This window comes from Diorhabda sublineata, chromosome 2 (genome assembly GCF_026230105.1).
Source record: "Diorhabda sublineata isolate icDioSubl1.1 chromosome 2, icDioSubl1.1, whole genome shotgun sequence".
In the NCBI taxonomy this organism is placed as follows: domain Eukaryota; kingdom Metazoa; phylum Arthropoda; class Insecta; order Coleoptera; family Chrysomelidae; genus Diorhabda; species Diorhabda sublineata.
Genome location: NC_079475.1, coordinates 781,444 through 799,676, shown reverse-complemented (window position 1 = coordinate 799,676; position 18,233 = coordinate 781,444). Strand labels below are relative to the sequence as shown.

General features: G+C 32.2%; 2 protein-coding genes across 3 annotated transcripts in view; one reads left to right on the top strand and one right to left on the bottom strand.

Annotated features, from left to right (window-relative positions):
• LOC130453097 (dopamine D2-like receptor) overlaps positions 1–18,233 on the top strand; it is a 144,733-nt gene that overhangs the window by 37,535 nt on the left and 88,965 nt on the right. The window lies entirely within an intron of this gene.
• LOC130453409 (transient receptor potential channel pyrexia-like) overlaps positions 13,670–18,233 on the bottom strand; it is a 48,429-nt gene continuing 43,865 nt past the window's right edge. The window contains exons 9-11 of one of the 2 annotated variants that reach the window (XM_056793137.1): positions 15,547–15,807; positions 14,570–14,801; positions 13,670–13,922 (exon numbers count right to left, since the gene is read on the bottom strand). In XM_056793137.1, the coding sequence (XP_056649115.1) occupies positions 13,870–13,922; positions 14,570–14,801; positions 15,547–15,807 (546 nt within the window). In that variant the 3' untranslated portion in view covers positions 13,670–13,869. Of the gene's footprint in view, positions 14,802–15,546; positions 15,808–18,233 lie in introns of both variants that reach the window. The other variant, XM_056793136.1, reaches the window with a different exon arrangement.

Below are 18,233 nucleotides of genomic sequence, written 5' to 3'. Positions count from 1 at the left end.
ACGTAAAAGTCCGCAAAAAATATTTGTTCTGTAAGTCAATGAAATTTTGTTTTGTGGCAAAATCATATAAATTATATTTGAAACATCCTCGTACTTATTAAGTAAATATAGAAAAACTTCTGTCAGTTCAAATTCAATATTTTTTTTTATTTCTGTTCATGCTACATACTGGTTATAGTTGAATCGCAAGAAATATCTTGGATAGGATTTGTTAAAATTGTTGTATGAAAATTATATTGTGAGATGGAATCCAACTTTTCCGGATAGATAACTTGGAAAAACACCTTGTCATAAATGATAATAGAAGATCTTTTGAGTTTTGTTAGAATGGCCCAGAAAGGACCTGGTCCAATAAAGAAAATACAAAATACTTTTCTTAGCGATGTTCAATAAGTTCGATACCCTTTTTATAATAAGAAACGTCAAGCTCCTCAAAATAGTCATTAACTTCAGACATCACCTTTTCATATTTGGAGAATGATCCGAGTGCAAAAATTTGGCTTTACTTTTGTGAAAAATTGCCAAACACTCGATGGAAATATCTCCACGACGCTGTTTTTGTTCCATTGTGAGCAAACGCTGCACCCATCTTGTACACAGCTTTCTCATGTCCAAATTTTCAGTTGATATGGCACATTTTCTGTCGACGATTCCCAGTGTTTCATGTGGAATGCGGATAGTTTATCCTAAAGTCTAGAATGAGACGAATTTTAACATCAAAACAAAAGTTGCGTTTGATTCAAATTTCGATTATCAAAAAAATCCAGTAAATCAGAGAAGAAAACGGATAAATTAGTGTAGAACCTTATTTATCGATCTACCCTCAACATAGTAAACATAAAACCAAATTGCTTTTAGGACACTTAAATCGTTATGCTCTTATGAGCGTTCTCAATATAATTATAGAAATTTCTTAAAGTTAGTCACGAAAATTCCAACAAAGAGTTTCATCTCACAAAAGGATGGGAGAGAGGTTTCTTATAAAAACAATGCAGTGCTACTCCAGTTGAAATTCAACCACCTGACATTAGAATTTTCGTTTGATTCGCTTTGTGTGATATTTATGCTTCGTCTTTCTTTCCTCTAACATAAATTAATTAATTAATTAATAATATGTGATTAAAAAAATTGTCTCACTACTCCAGTTTTTCTATTAATGTTTATTTACCTCAATTTATTATTTCTTTTCTAAAATATTCGCTAATTCTTCTAAAAAAGGATTCATTTTATATCACTACCTATAGTTTGTGTGCTAGCTTTATACTAGCATTCAAAACTATTGAATTCATTACCATTTAACTTATAACTTAGCAATTTACGTAGTGATTTTTAATCAATAATGCTCGTGCTGATACTTACTACTTACTGATATTTCAAGATCGTCTTGTCACCAGCATTTGTTTTCTATAAGGGTTCGAAAAAATTAAGGAAACCAATCATCAAAACGATTTGAACAGTCAAAACATCGAATAAACAGTTCATCCGTCGTCCTTATTTTGCACCTTGTGTTTTCTTTTTTCTCCCTCAGATAAAAAATAAATAACAAGGTCAAATCACATATTTTGGAGGTACCTCAATCGGAATGGGGGAGATACTATGAATTTTTGTTTTTATTTGTCCATCTCAAAACTAAAATAACAACCCTCGTATAAGTTTTACATCGCATCATTCAACGCAACTCTCATTTTATTAATCGGTATGTTACGAATAAATTCAATTCATAATTGATACTCTGAAGCTTCAGCTTATATTTTCATTCTGGTATAGAAGTAAAAAATAAAATCGATAGATTGTTGGATCCTTGGGAAGTATAGAGGAATAAGCTTCAATATCATTTGTAGGAGTTTGAGACAAGCTACGTTTTGTTTTTTAGGGTAAAAAGTTGTGTAAGTAATATAGTGCGTGACATAAATATTTTATTCCTGAAAGAACGGATCCTGAATGAGAAGTTTTCTAATCAAGTCGATTACGATGCTCAAAACTTTATATAAGTGATGCAGAATAATTTTGAATATGGGGAATAAATCAGTAAAATGTAATAGAACGGATAGATCAAGTCTCTTAAGAGTGAGAAGAAAGAATCGATGATTATCCTGAGCAAAGATCGTCGAGCAGTCGAATCAAATATTTGGAGAAGCTCAAATTTTATATTGCCTGATAGTCCTTTTATTGCAGTTTGAAATTTTTTCCAAATTCTACAATGTCCTGAAAAGTGAAATTTTTTATGTAATGTATGTATGTATGTAGGCGTTTCAAATTTCAGTCAAGCCAAATATTTAATTCGAGAGGATTCGAGAAAGGGCTACTGTAAGTATCTAAATTGATGTCCATCTTGATCTGTCCGCGAATAGTTTCAAATTCTTCTTCAATTGCAGTTTGGATGTCGAGAAGAATGCGTGGTCCTCCGGCAAAAATGTGGTCCTTGAGAAATAATTGTTGGATAGTTGTCCATTTGCCTACGTCAATCTTTGAGCATAGAACCTCTGAGAGAACATCAATCTAGATCGTGGCTGAGAGTACTGATCTAAACTTATCCCATTATTTCTTTGTTGTAAATTTTTATATTTAGTATTAATTAATCAAATTAATTAGATAATTAGTTTTTGCGCTTGTGTGTTTATTCACGATCAATATATCTGATTTTGAATTGGTTTTTGCGCGACAAAATTTCATTTGATTCATATTCAGATCATTCAATTCGTTAATGGTCAATCTCCAAAGTTTTTCCTTTCTACACATACTTAGTCTGAATTATTTCGTGATCGAATATTTGTAATTATTTGCACATTGGGATAATTAGAATGATATATATGTATATATATATATATATATATATATATATATATATATATATATATATATATATATATATATATATATATATATTTGAAAACTTGATCAATATGTTTGCGCTAATGAGCTCTCTGTATACAAATACTGAACCTTTCAACTAAACTCTTTCGAAACTTACCAAAGTAGTCGCTGACTAATTACTCTACTGCTAGAAATAAGGAATTTACTTTTCACAGAAAAGTTCTTATTAAAACTTCCTACCTATAACAACTAAAAAATATTTCATTCATATAAATAATAAGTCTGTGAAGTATAGAGAAAACTGACAGTTACGGAAGTTGGTACCTTATGAAAAACTTCTACATTTTCGTAGTATATTCATACAATTTCAGATAACTATTATATTTATAGTCAAGATAAGCTTACTTAGAAATAAATATTTCAGCCCATACTATTTCAAAAACAGGTGCTATCATATGGTAATTTTAGGCTTCAAGTCAATCAACAAGATATATGAAGCACGAAATTTCAAAATCAAAATAATAAGAGAGAAAGACCGTAGTGGAGCTGAGCAGAAAAAATAACGATGTCGAAGAAAAAACAAGAAATAATAAGACAGGAACTGTGGTAGAAAATAATGGAGACAGCTATGGTGCCTGCCATGTGGCTTTGCCTGTAGATATTGATCTCGATCTTCTGTAGGCTAGCGTGGGGGAAGCTTTAGATCGGGTTTTGCAGTTTTTATTGAGCAGATCCTTGATGAAAAGGAGAAAGAACGTATCCCTGAGGAACCAGGAAATATTATTGATATTCATAAATATTATGGCTAATTGGTTACATTGATCAAACCTCTGTTTAATGTTAGATAAAACCAGAAGGTTGGGCGACTATGCTTTGAGATCTGAAGTTGGTACTCCTGGTAGATTTAATGCAACCTGGGACAGCTGATATTGCGAAGGATGACTGACTGAAGGAAGTGGTGCTTCTTCTTGACTACACTAGACCCCATGTCGATTCTCAAGAATACAGAAACTTCGGGTGAACCCTTTGAAACCAAAATATTATTTTTCTATAACATTAAAGCAATGTATAGCAATTTAACCGGTATTAAATTGGAGTTTTTTCTAAGGCTTCGTAATGGAAACCAGTAACAAATACCCAGGTTACTAATCCCTCGGTGCAAATAAAAAATGTTTTACTGGCTCCAGCATACTCGTCATCATCATATTGACCTCTGACACCGTCCGAGTACGTGCAGCATACCACGATAAAAAAGTGGTGCCAAAAGCAACTTTGGTGTCAAACCGACTCTTAGAGACGAAAGAGTGTTACATGTTAAACCCTACACAGTACACAGGTTCAAGTAGAATCAGCGGTTATCATTTTTTTGCTCAAGCCAAAGAAGTACTAACAAGGCAAGCGTTTCCAGAGAGATAATGAAGTTCAAGCAGAGGATTGGCAGAAAACTCTTCAACTCGAAAAACTGAAGCACCATCTTCAAAAGTTTGTCGATGAAAATTCGGATCATGGAAATGTAAAAATCCATCTTTGTGAAAAATATTGGAACTTTCCTCTATTTTAAAGATTTCATTGATACACTCGGTATTAATAATTCTGGTAGTAGATGGATTCCGATCAAATATTTGCAATTGCGCTACTCTGTTTTATCATAACATTCATCGCTCCAATTTTCTCGCATTTATGTGAAATTCAATTAAGCCTCAGAAAGCAATTCCGAGGGCAATACTCTAACCACCGCCGTAAACAAGTGGGCTTTAATTATTTGGATTGGAGAGTGAGGTAATTTGCCATTGCAAATAATTCTTCCCTCACTAATTAGATTCGGAATTCGTAAAACTAAGCAAATAAATTTCTTCTGTTAGAGTGATTACAAAGCTTAACAGTTCAATTGACTAAATTAGGAAACTGCAAAAATATAATGAGGGTGCTCAATTTGGAAACCACAGAAGGATTATCTTATCTTTGAAGAATTTGAATGAGTGGGCCATTCAAAAATCCGTTGCAGAAATAACAAAAAAACTTTTTAGAAGCTTTTGTCTACAAATTTTAACAATTTTTTGACCTATGATTGATTCAAATTTACTTACCATATACATTTGGCAAACGCCTAGAGATAGCACCACAACGGAAACAGTTGCGTTAGTATTTTACTGTTTTATCGACAATGTTTGTTGCAAATTAGGAGGGGGGTATATGAACCAGTTATCGGTTGGTTGTGAATTGAAGTGCGTGGTTTTATTCTGTATGTACTATATTTATATACAAAGTTATTATTTCGAAATTTGCTCTTATCGCATAGTTATTTTTAATAAATTTATTCTAGTCTTTTATAATCAATTGAAAAATTTGTTCTAGGGAATTATATGACATCATTATGCTGAAAAGCAGCGACGCAATAGGGAGAAGAGTAAACTAAATCTAGAAAAGGAAACAGAAGATAAAAGAACGGGTTTAGAGAGATATCATAAAAAAACGCTTGGTAGAAGATATTACATCTCGTGAGGATCGACTATTGAAAAAAAGTGGCGAGTTTCAAGTACCAAATGAAAAGAGCACGTCGAATATCACAGAAAATATGAAAAATACAAGAAAAGACGTGACGATAGATATAATTCCTGTAGGAAAATTAGAAGTTTGAAGAAAAAACGCATCATCCAAAATAGAAGGGCATTTTTATTAAACCTCCGATTGCTCTATGCCGACGCTACGCGGGCAAAAAGCGCTGTAGACGACTGCGAAGCATTGAGGCGGCAGTCGGCGTTGTGCTACAGCGACGTAAACGTGTCCGCCATTACTGATGCTCCCGTCAACTGTGAATTGCGAAGTGATTCGTTTCTAAAAACTGAAGGGCATAGTGCTGTAAAAATCCATCGGAGAATGAGTCGTGTGTATGAGGAAACTTCATGAGTGATGTTGTTGTGCGTGAATGGTGTCGAAAGATGAAAGGGGACAAGGACGCAAATCTGTCGTTTCAGATGACATGGTTCAACGAGTCGACAGAATGTTTGAAGTAAACCGCAGTTTCTAGGTCTGTTTTGTACTCTCTTTGAATTCATTGGCGGCAACTTTCTTTGAAGAGGGTATTGAAAAGCTTGTCCACAAATGCAAAAACAGTAATTTCGTGAAAGCGGTGTAATGTCCCTGAAATTAGAAAAAAAGTGTTTATATAAAACACCAAACACAATTTAAACTTCTAGTCTCTATATCAGAATCGCGTTACGTTGATGTCTTTCCAATATAGATGATTAAACTCCTTTATCTCTAGAAAAATTAAAATAACTTGACTAATAAAAGTTTTTCTTGACTCAAAGAGCAACAGCGATTTTATTAAAAATTCCTAATCTCTATACCTTGTACATTTTGTAAGCTAAAGGCCGTTAAGACATAAATACTTGCCACATTCAGACTATGCGGAAAACTTATCAAATTATCTCTGAGATCTGAGAAAACTCATCCATCTCTTAAATGTGGTTGAAATCCAAAGATTCCTGGTTTTTATCTCTAAAACGGTGACAGTAGAAAATAGAAAAAACTCATTTGAAATATAAATCTTCAACGGTGGATTAGCTGTATTATCAAAAAACCGCTCCATATTTTGAAATAAGTGTAGTATATGGATGTTATGAAGAAGAAGAAGAATTATTTTTGTTTTATATAAATTATAAATTATCTGTGTTGCCAAAAAAATAAACAAATTCAATGATGTAAATAGATTAGATAACGAAAATATGTAAAGATTGTATCAGTATCATTCAGTAAGTTATGTGACTAACAAATAGATGGCGCTGACATCAAATCCATATGACGTTTATGAAGTACTAACTTTCCAAAGTCATATTTCGTGTCATTGCGATTGGTCAAGAATTTATAGGGATTTTTTTCTATAAATTTATAGTTGTTTATTGAAAGTGTGTTAGTCTTATTCAAAAACATGACGAAATCATATTTCGAATCGTCCTTTTTTACCCATTGAAATCGATATATTTGAATAAAATACAAGATGAGCTCAAGCGTCAACCATCCATAATATCTCGAGCACTCTAATTTTATTTGAATTGAGAATAAAAATCTGGCGTGCACAAGACAATGATTCGACGTCCTGAATATAAATGAAGAAATTATAAAGAATCGTATTCATATTCTAAAAATAGGTTAAAGACTGAATCTCTATATATTTTTTGAATGAACCTCTTGTTTTTTTTTCTTCGAGAGCACGTAATTTGTTGTAAATAACGGTTATGATTTTATTAGAAATTGATTCATTTCATAAGGTTCTAATGAAATTGATTATCGTCAATTTCATGTAATTGCGGCTGTACACTCTCGGCGAGATAATCCGTCTGCGTCTCGTCTCGTTATTCTCGTGGTGTCTCGACCGCTCTCAATCTCGTTTCGGTTTTTCGAGTCAAAGGGTCTCGGCATGTCTCGCGAGGATGTTTGGGTTATTATATCGGAAGTGAATGAATTCCCTGTGGATAAGCTGGGGAAAAAGAAGAAAGAGAATTCAAAATTTAGTTTATGAACCGCGTATGAGTAAACACGGTACATACAGTCACCTTAAAAAGGTTTATGAAAAAATATTTTAAACAGAACTACTCAAGTGTGAAAAAATAAATAATTGAGAATTTGAAAGGAAAACATCATATTACAGCTACAGGGTGTGAAAATTATGATAAAAGTGGCACCGATTAACACGTGGAAGTTATTTTCAGAATCTTGGGGTGCCTACTAGACGGAGTATTTGAAAATATAAAACTAGAAGGCATACTTTTCTGGCATTCACTTAATTAAGTGGCACTTTATATAAGAACATCGAATGCGTATTTTTCGTTGCACAAGGTCTAGTCTGTCTTTCCAAATAAGAGTTGGGATACAGTGAGAGCCTTGTTATGAAAAAAATTCTTCTGCTCAACCGATTTTTATATACTTGATGTTGTTTAAAAGATCTTCTGTCCAGCAATACTAAATATATAAATTCTAAACAATTTCTTTAGCAATGTGAATGCTAGAGGGCGTTGCTTTATATATCTTACATATTGAATTGATCTTTACAAAATACGCGGAATTTGCTAAAGAATTCTATCATTGCATATAAAGTGTCACTCAATATAATCTGTTACCCACCCAGTACATTTATATTTAATGATTTTTCTTAGAGCTGTATATCCAATAAAAAAACAAAACTTTCTAGAATGCGAAATGATAAATCAACTTCAACAAATATATATCATTCCCAACTCAAGTATAGTTCAGAATATTTATGTGATTCAGAAACTTTTTTATCAACAGGATTCAGTTTTGTACGCTCACGAGAATTTGATTTTTAGAAACACCTTGCGACTATATGCGTGAAGTAACGCATTCAAGGGTGAACTGGAGTCATGCTTTCTACGTGGAAATTTTTATTCATGACATTATAGACAAGAATATTCCATTAGAAGAAAAATATTTTTCTTCTGCTTTCATATAAATGTGATACATGTGATAACTACTAGACGTGTTTAACAGAATGAGCTTTCAATTTTTCATTATACTTTCAACATGTGGTTCTTTAATTAAACAAGCTCAATTAAACAACCTCCCATATCTCATTAATATTAACTTTATGAGTTATGTAACTCAGGATGTAATTGAAGATGATTTAAAAAAAAGCTATTGGTTATTAGACAATAACTCGCTCAATTTACAAGCTATAAACTTTTTTAAAAAAGCATTTTGTAGAAGATTTCAAGTATTTCAACATCATATGAATTAATTAATAATTAATCAATTAATTAATTAATTCAACCTCCGATTTCGAGAAAAGTGCAGTTCAAAGTGGTTGCATAAGCTTCTAATTTTCATGATACGTAGATTTAAAAAAGCAACAATTTACAGATGATCGCAAAATGGTAACTGTGCTAATAATTTCCAAAAAAATTATCATTTTTGATTTCAATGTGTATATGATACAATATTTTTGGGTATTAAAGGAAATTTTCTTTCACCAGAAAGAAGTAATGGTCCGTAAATCTTTAGAAAACGATCGGAAATACATTTTTGGGCCTCATCTCTTCGATGCAATTTGGCTTTGTGATGAAGAGTGTCGGAAAAGTATTTTATTGTACCCTCTCTTGTTTAAAAGCCGTGTTGTGCATTCAATAGTGAAAATATACAATGCTCTTCTCAAGCTCACTCTTTTGTGAGAAAATTTCGAATGAATAGTTTTCTAGGATATTCCCTCGGCAGCAATCGTTTTATACATTTTTTCCCTCATATTTCCAACGGAACGTATCATTTTTATCACACCGGGGATCAAATACTCTTATTTGAAATGAATATAGTTCTTTAAATATCGATAAACTCGTATTATAATTATAGAAGCTTATTTCAAAATGATTTTTCCGACCGAAAATGACCAAGTTAATCTTTCATACTCCAACTGAGACAGTGTATTATTTTATTATTATTAATTTAACCTCTAGAATACCTGAAAATACTAGTTAATTCATAGGGACTTAAAATCTCACTTCAAAAGAAAAACCAGAATAGGTAACTTTCCAGGCCACTCCAGACAATACTTGACCATTGTAAAAAGGATAAGAATCGGCCACCCAAGACTCACCTAGGGATATCTGATGTCTTCTACCGCCAGACTCATTTGTACCAGCTGTAGTTCCAAATTAAATCCTACTATTAAGTCTCTATATTTCTATTTGTGTCGTGAATTATTAGTTTTGTATACATTTACTAATCGAAACTTGTTATGGTAATTTCCAATATCCGGTTCAATTAACAACATCACTCCCATGTACCAGATACTTAACCCCTTTGTTCACATCATGAATCACATAACAGTATCCTGGAAATATATGGATTAAGGAGAATACACCGTCTAAATACGAGTGAAAACTAATTCTAAGCTTGCAGTGCAATGTAAATGCAAATTTGTTGAATACTGGAAATTATATACAGTGTGCAAAAGCAGAATGAAATAAATTCTGATTGCGGTACCTATTAATGAAACAACCCCGAAGCACGTCGAATATTTAGATTATGAATCTTCTTCGCGTGAAGTATAGCTTAATGAAAGATCAATTTGTATTCTCTATTCAAAAAATATTTCCGTTTCCAGCTTTAACAAGCAATTAAGATAGAAAATATAATAACGCAGCTAGGCATTGGCGTTAAGGGCCCTCGCGATAAGCGTAGAACAAATAAGGGCGCACAAATGCCCTCGTTCAAAAATACAAGTGAAATTAAAATTTTATCGATTAATAACAAAAGTATGAGAGTGAAAATCGCATCTTATACAACGAGTTGCATGCAATAAACATCAACGGAATCAATTATCAAATAACTCATTGAAGCATTCGCCCTAAAAACCAGCTGTTTAGCTATTTTCTTCGGCATTAATCAAGCTTTTGACACTGCATGGAATGATTACATGGTCGGTGATTTTTATTTTCTCACAAATTCAGCTTTTCATCTATAACTGTTTAGGACTAATCTGTTTTTCGGATCTGTGAATTATCAGATTGAAGAATATTTTCCTATTTTAAACATTTAAATATATTTAAAATAACTTTTTGTATATCTTTAATAATGTTTACGATTCGATGTTTTCATTGGTACACAGTATAGATGATGAGTCCACGTGGAGAGACGGTTTGTTAGATATTCAACGAATTTTATACGAGGAGTAAACATTATTTTTCATTTCTTGAATGAGTGTCGTGCGTATTTATAAAATATTGATAGCTCCTCGCATAAAGATCTTTTGCAATCGATATTGGAAGCTTTATATTATTTCCATGAGATAAATTAGTTCAATCAAATCTGACTACTGTGATAGACCATTCATGTAACAAAGGGCTGAATAATTGACTTTGTGAAGCTTATAAATTGACTGGATATCCGGAGGTTAATTAAGCAATTTAGAATTATATGTGTGTGAAAAAGTAATATCTTATCCTTTTATTTGGAATATATTTCGAAGAAAAATTTGCTACTTTATTGAATTACCTGATTTAAATTATACCTCATGAAAGCTCTTCCGAATCTAACGGAAGATTATTTTTATTTTGGCAACAACATCTGTTCGATAATAGTAGCTTTCAGCTAACTTGATACAAGCAAAGAAATTTCTAGATAAATCAAGTAATTTCCTAGGAAACTGGGTAAATATTGTGCCATTTATCACAAATTCAACTGGGGAATACTACATTTCCTGGATCTGTAATGGGTATTTCCAGCATTCACATCTTATTTAGAAACGAAAGGATGGAATAGAAAGAAAAAAGTGTTTTTACAAGTATTGCAGAATGCCATTTGGAATTGAATTGTGAAATGTGAAACGAAATGTATCTGTATTTTCTTCGTTGAAACATTGAGACATTTTGATGTGAATTAACCAATTACATATCGAGTATAGGTACGGAAAAATACGGTTCACGATGTAATAAACACTACCGGTTAAAAGTTCAACCAAAAATAATACCAACCGTGAATTATTTCTTTGGTGTTTGTGATTGCAGTTTAGTCCCAACATCTTGTGATTGTAGTTTACGTGGAAGTCTTCCTAGTTTAGTGAAAAGTGTTGTTGTCGATAGAAAATGTTCAGGGAGGCATCGAAAAACCACAAAACCACGAAGGTGCAGAAATTTTTCTTAAAACTTCGAAATAAAATTATAACGTTGTAGTGGGCTAAAAAACATGAAGAGTTTTATTGCTATGGAGAAAAATCGACTTGAGACCTGATGAAAAGTGAAGGAAAAAAAGAGGCTATAAAAATATTGTACGTCATAGCTAGCCCCTAATCTCTCAGATTAAGTCGTTGGGGGACTAATTGGGGAGTGAAGTCTTTATTTCTATAAAGTGTAAGTGTAAAGCTGTAGTTTTTTGCTCGTGTATATTCTCTTCTTATATTTTAGTATCTTTTTTGTATTCCTTCGAATTTCTGAATACTTTCTATTGGTTTTTATTGAGTCAGTTTTCAGTGTACTCAAATTCTTTTCCACTAGCTTCTTTTTACACTCCTCATCAAAACCATTGTTTCTTGCTTGATTTTTTCTCCAAGCTTATGTTTGCTCTGACATCAGTCTCATTAATTTTTCTATTTGGATCCACTCTATTTCCATATTATCGTCTATGTTCATTCTTTTTAGATTTGTGTTGAGATACTATCAATTTCCTGTTTTACCCCGTTTTCCTGTGTCATTAATCCATCAGGGTTGCCATATCTCACAACTTAGTAGAAGCTCTCGTAGAAATAAAATTGTATCCATTAAGTAAATTTGACAATCATGCAGTGCTTAGCAAAGTATTCGGTACGGAACTTATGCAGAATTTATTCAAATATTTGAACTTCATTATTTTTGCTATAGTGTATCGTATGGGGGTTAATACTAAATTTTCATTAATTTACAGCCCTGCAGGCACAAATATTATTTTATTGTTAATCGTAACGTCTCGTATATTCCTAATTGACAATGATTCATGAAAAGAGCTTAAAATTGATCTCATATATCGTAAAATTGTACGCAATAACTTTTCATTATACGAACAGTATGCAATTAAATTCTTATATTACTTGCCTCATTTCGAACTCTTGATTCTTCTTTTAACTGGAACCGTTAGTTTATTGGGAAATCTTACTGCCCATTAAAACCTCACAGAACATTTCTCAAGTTCTAAGTGGAGTAAAAGTTCATCCATAAGTAAATTATGTGAAATTCACTCTCAGATATTTTTATCAAAAATCCGACTTATATCAATTGTTAATAGGCAAGAAACCAGCGACAAAAAACGTTAAAACTGTGGAATTTTGTTAATCAACGTCGATTTTTATGGAAATTTTGATTTGAGATCTACTTTTCAAAATATACCCTGTTCCGAAAGGATGAAAACTATCCCTTATTGTAAAAATTATAAAAATCTTCGATTTTAGGATATATTTGTGAAAAGTGAAAAATTAATTTAAACGATCCTTTTATAATTGGAAATGATTCAAAAGTGTATTTATATTGAATTGAGGATAATTCGTCAGTATTTTTAAGAAGTGTTGCTTTTTAAATATTTCAACCTTTATAAAACCCACCTTAAATGAATTTAAAAATTGCAGTTAATACTTTTTTACTGATATAATAAAAAAATGAGAATGAAAATATTTTTAAAATCAATAAAATTATTTAGAATATAATATAAAAAACAGTTTTGAATAATTATATTTCGTCATCATTAATATCTTCTTTCCCTTCTCGATCATGCCAGCTATTGCTCGATTGTACGCGCTCTAAGTTTCTCTTTTTGCAATGCTCCAAAATTCGTGCTCAGCAATTTTGAAAAAAAAAATCAATAACTCGCTCAATTTTCAAGCTAGAAACTTTTCTTAGAAATCATTTTATAGTAAATTTCAAGCACTTGAACGTTATATCAATCGAAACTGTTTTCAACCTTCGGTTTCGGGGAGGGTTCAGCTCAAAGGCGTCGCATAAGGCACATTTGGTACTTTGAACTAATCTATCTTCATAGATCTAAAGAAGCTCATATTTTTTGGAAAGAAAATTCCTACAATTAATATTTAAAACATTTTCTTGGTTTATTTAGGAAACATTTATATATAAAATGACAGTTCCGACTAAGGAAGACAGATCGGCAATGATTTCTCAATCCTCCGAGGTTCCAGCTCAGTTCTGCGCATTCTCAAGCATGTGCAGTATAGATAAAGTGTCTCGAAAGAGAGAAAAAATGAATATTGTCGTTTCTATATAACACTTTTTGTTATTATTTCAGTAGTAGTAATTAGGTTGAGAGAAATATAATGAAATTACACTAAAAACCGGTATAAAGTATAAATAAAAGAATGGGCAAAATCTTACAACTAAGAAATTATATTTCAACAGATATTTCACGACAAAAAAAGTTTCGAAATTTCCAAATCGCTTGAGGTCACTTTAAGAAATATTAATGTTCTAAATTAACTTCATCGTATTTCTTACTAATGATACAAACTGTTTAAAATTAATTGTCGTCTTAAAGTTTCCATCCAGAAAAATTCTTCGAATTAGTTAATTTTCAATATTCTTCTCCAAATTGCTTATGGCTTTTTGCTATAGCAATGATCGAATCTGAAAACGAATACCGAATGTAGAATATCGTCGGCCTAATTATTAGAAAGCGTAATTTCATACAACATCTAAAATAAGAGTCATCAATTAAAAAAAAATTAGATAAAGAATTTTGCTTCAGAACGTTTGAAGAAACACTAAAAAATAATGACTATGCTAAACAAGTACCAATTGCGATGGAAAGAGACATTTTTGGATGGTTATTGGCAATTTTCCTCAATAATAAAATAGACCCAATACTTGACATATAGCTTATCACCAGCTCCTTAGTTCAATGTACTGATAAATCCGCTATAACAAGAATTTTACATTCCTCTATTGAATATTTAGCACCAACCCATGTATAGATGTAGATGTGATCGATGGATTTTATTATTTATATCATTTAGGCCTTTCAATTCCGCAAACGTTTTATAAAATTGCAGAAATGATCACCATTAATTAAAGATGTCGAAAGATGTAATGGGAATGAAATAGATGCACTTTTTAAGGGTGATATCTCGTAAAAGGGTGGGGGATGAAATTTAGATATACCCAGTATATGAATGATTATACGATATACCATCTAAATTACTACTTCAAATTATATTATTTCAAAAAAGACACAGTTTTCACAGTTAATCGATTTTTCCTAAAAAATGTCTTACCAATAATCCTCCTGGGAATTTTGTGTTTTCTTTGGAAATCTGCTGAAGATTTGACCTCGAACTGCATGTTAATATAATTTCTCCTAACAACAAGCCGCTTTATTATCTCCGGTATATATTTGGAATTCATTTGTTTGGAGGAAAGTACTTTTTCCAATTGATGTAAAAATTCGCTTTGTTTTTCTAATTTTTTTGCTCGACCCCTGCGATGAAGTTCCTGGATATCACTTACCTTGAAACAACGAAATAAGATTTTGTCAACAAGTTCATTTTACGAAATTCCAATGAGGGTTTTCTGGTTTACACAATTGATTATTTTATCAAAAAACGATTTTGACATTCGTTTATATGTGTGCTTATTCGAATTCCCTGGTAATATTAAATATTGAAATATTTATACGAGGAATCTCAAACTGAAGATATCAGCAGTTATTAATCTGATCTACCAGAGCTCGCATTGTCATGGTGGAGAATGATTCATCTTATGAGATTGGTTTCCCTGATGTTTTCGAACACTTACTGGCTTACTATTCAAAATCTACCATTCGATGTTCGACATGCTCAATCCGTGTATAGCCAAAGTTCATGAAAATGTTAAATATGGTTTTTGTGAATACTAACATTTAACATTTAAGCTTGAAACTTCTTTTTCATATTTCAACTTTAACATCGAACATTTTTTTATATGGTTAATGATGTTTCTACAAGTGAAGTTAATTCCTTTCTTTGTTTATAATTTTGTCTCAAAGTGGTTCAAGATTTTTCCGTTGTCTGTGTTATCTTCAGTCTCTCTCAGTGTAATTGTGAGTGTTGGTCTAAGGCTAGTTTTTACAGTGTATTTTGTGGAATCAATATCACCTACCCAAACCAGAACCATAGTTAACCATTTTACAAATATCCCATCATTTTATTTTCTATAAGAGTTCGAAATTTCTTGTGATATAAGATGTTAGTTATGGTATAACTGTTCAACTTACCGCTACTCCTACCATGAGGTTCATCAGTACAATACTTGTTAAAATTATGAAGATCAAAAAAATAAAACGAGACGTAGCTGGTAGTATTTGAGGAGAACCATCATCTTCGTTGAACATATCACTGTATTCAAATTCTCCCATCATCATAACTGTAGTTTTTACCAAAGCTCTCCAAGGATCCTTGAATTGCGGAAATGCGTGGAACTGTATAGCGAAGCTCATAGTAAAACCAAGAAGAAGACATACGTAGGCAAGCAATACCTAAAAAAAAAATATTGGAAGAACGTGTTGATAAGAATTGACATAAACCAACATATGGCGATAGGGTTCGTTTAACCTCCATACCAAATTGCAACCCTTTAGCTTGAATATACCAAATTTGATATGTATCAAAGTGTTAAGGGCATTGATGGATGGAAAAATAATATTTGGACATAGGATTTTATTTCAGACTTAAGGACAATTTAATGAAGAAATAAACAACTATTGTAGAAAGGACAAGCTGAAGAGCTGTGAAGAAATTGATTTTTTTTCTAAATTTTGGCCCTTACTTTGATGCTCAATCACTCCCCAGGGGTGCAATTTGGTATAGTTCTTCCAATATCAATTGCAGAAGACATTTATGTGAGGAACAATCAATATTTCATGAATTTATCCCTGTATAAAATTTGGTAAGCATCTAACAAACCGTCAGTCCACGTGAACTTGATGAATGTGTGTAAAAATTCATTATCTCCACTTTACTAATGAAAACATCGAATCGTAACATAAGTGCATTTCTATTGGCCGAAGCTGTCGGTAAGCGTATGTACACAATTTCTTCGAAATATTCCAGCCAGACAGTCTGCGATAAGCAGTGGCGTCGTTTAGTGAGATTTATTTAATTCATAAATTTCTTTAAATAAATAAAAATATTGCGTTCTTTTGACCATGGACGAACCGCTGAACACCATCTTTGTGAATCCATAATCAAAGACTTCGATGCTCACATTCGAGCTTCTTAAATCCAATTGACGTATCTTAGTGTCTTAGTGTCTTAAAAAGAGCTCAAGAGAAAGTTGTATAATAGTAAATGACAGGATGGGGTCTAATTAAAAGAAAAAGTGGAAGAAATAGTTTTTGAGATGTGTACATACAAAAACCTAGTAGGATACCGGGTTTTTTGAAATTTCTATTAAGATTATGGATGAAAGAAAACATTCGGGTTCGTTTTTAATTTAAAGATTTTCGAGGGATTTATCGATACTCTATTGACAGTGTAGGATTCAGTTAATTATTATGCTCTAGAGGTGTCTGGTGCAACGGATTAAATTGGATTTCGGGGTAATTACCTAAAGAACGAATGGAAATTCCAAGTTCCTCAAATTTGGGGATTTCTAAAATGAACCATTATATCAAGAAGAGAACTGATAACTGACTAATAATTTCAACTGGTGGAGAAAGACGTAGAGAATTATTCAAACGATGATTTGAACTAATTATGAAGTTTCCCGTATTAATAAGCACGTTTTTGAGATAATTTGCATAACTTTTTATGGTGAATAAATTTGAGTGTTTGAATGGAGCACTGGGGAATTAGAAAGACGGAAGCGCCACGAAAGGAAGGTGGCATCAATTTCGGGGTCATTCAACATTTATCTGATCATAGTTTTTTCTATGAGATTAGTTATCTTTTAGAACGGGTGGGATTGGATCGAAATTCGTCGGCGATTTTCTGATTCTTGCCTTTTTGAGTCCTGAAAAACTATATATAAAGACGATTCAAGAGGAACTCCTTGAGTTCCAATTGACATTTGCCTAGGAAAATGAGATTTTCTCACAAAATACCGCAAAGAAAATCTCACTTTTCCAGAAAAATATGAATGGAAACTGAGGAATTTGCCGGGAATCGTAAATACTTTCTATACACTTTCAGAACTCTAGAAAGGACAGGAAACGGAAAGGGCTGCTACTCAAGTTTTGATAGATAGAACACTGATGGGAATATGTGAAATTATCATCATGAAGTTTGACATTTTTGATGGTAAATATACTTAGAATGTGTGGTCATACAAGTGCTTATAGATGCTTGAAATCATGGTAAAAAAATCGCGTTAATTTTCAATGCGATTATTTTCTATGTCTTTCGACGTGGATAAAACAATTTCTGATCAACTCGTTTTGACTTTTGGTGATAATGCACCACCTCGAGCCACCATGTAGGTAGGTAAACTTTGAGGACGATAACTTGGTTATAGAAACGCACGTCAGATAGTTTATCACATTAAGATTTTAATGATTTCTTATAGTCCAGGAAATAAAGCATTTTTTTCTCGCAATTTTTTCGTCCTACCTGGTTTTACTTGAAATTTTCACATAGGTAGATAATAGCCCAAAGATAATTTTCCATATCTTGTCTAAAACCTTGGGGGTAGTTGCCACCCCTTCTAGTAAGTGGAATTTTTTCCCACATTCTGACTACAGGAATCGATGGAAAAAGTAATTTCAAGAAATAAATGATCTTTCTACGTCAAACTAATATTTTTGAAAAATTTTTTCGACGAGATAAATCGACGATTTCAAAGGTGTTTTTGCGAATTACTGGAAAAATTTACTTCTTATCGGAAAAACTGTTGAGGGCAAAATGGTAGCTTTAAGATAACCAAACAAAATCTCTCTAAAATGTCTCTAGAATGAAAATTGAGCGA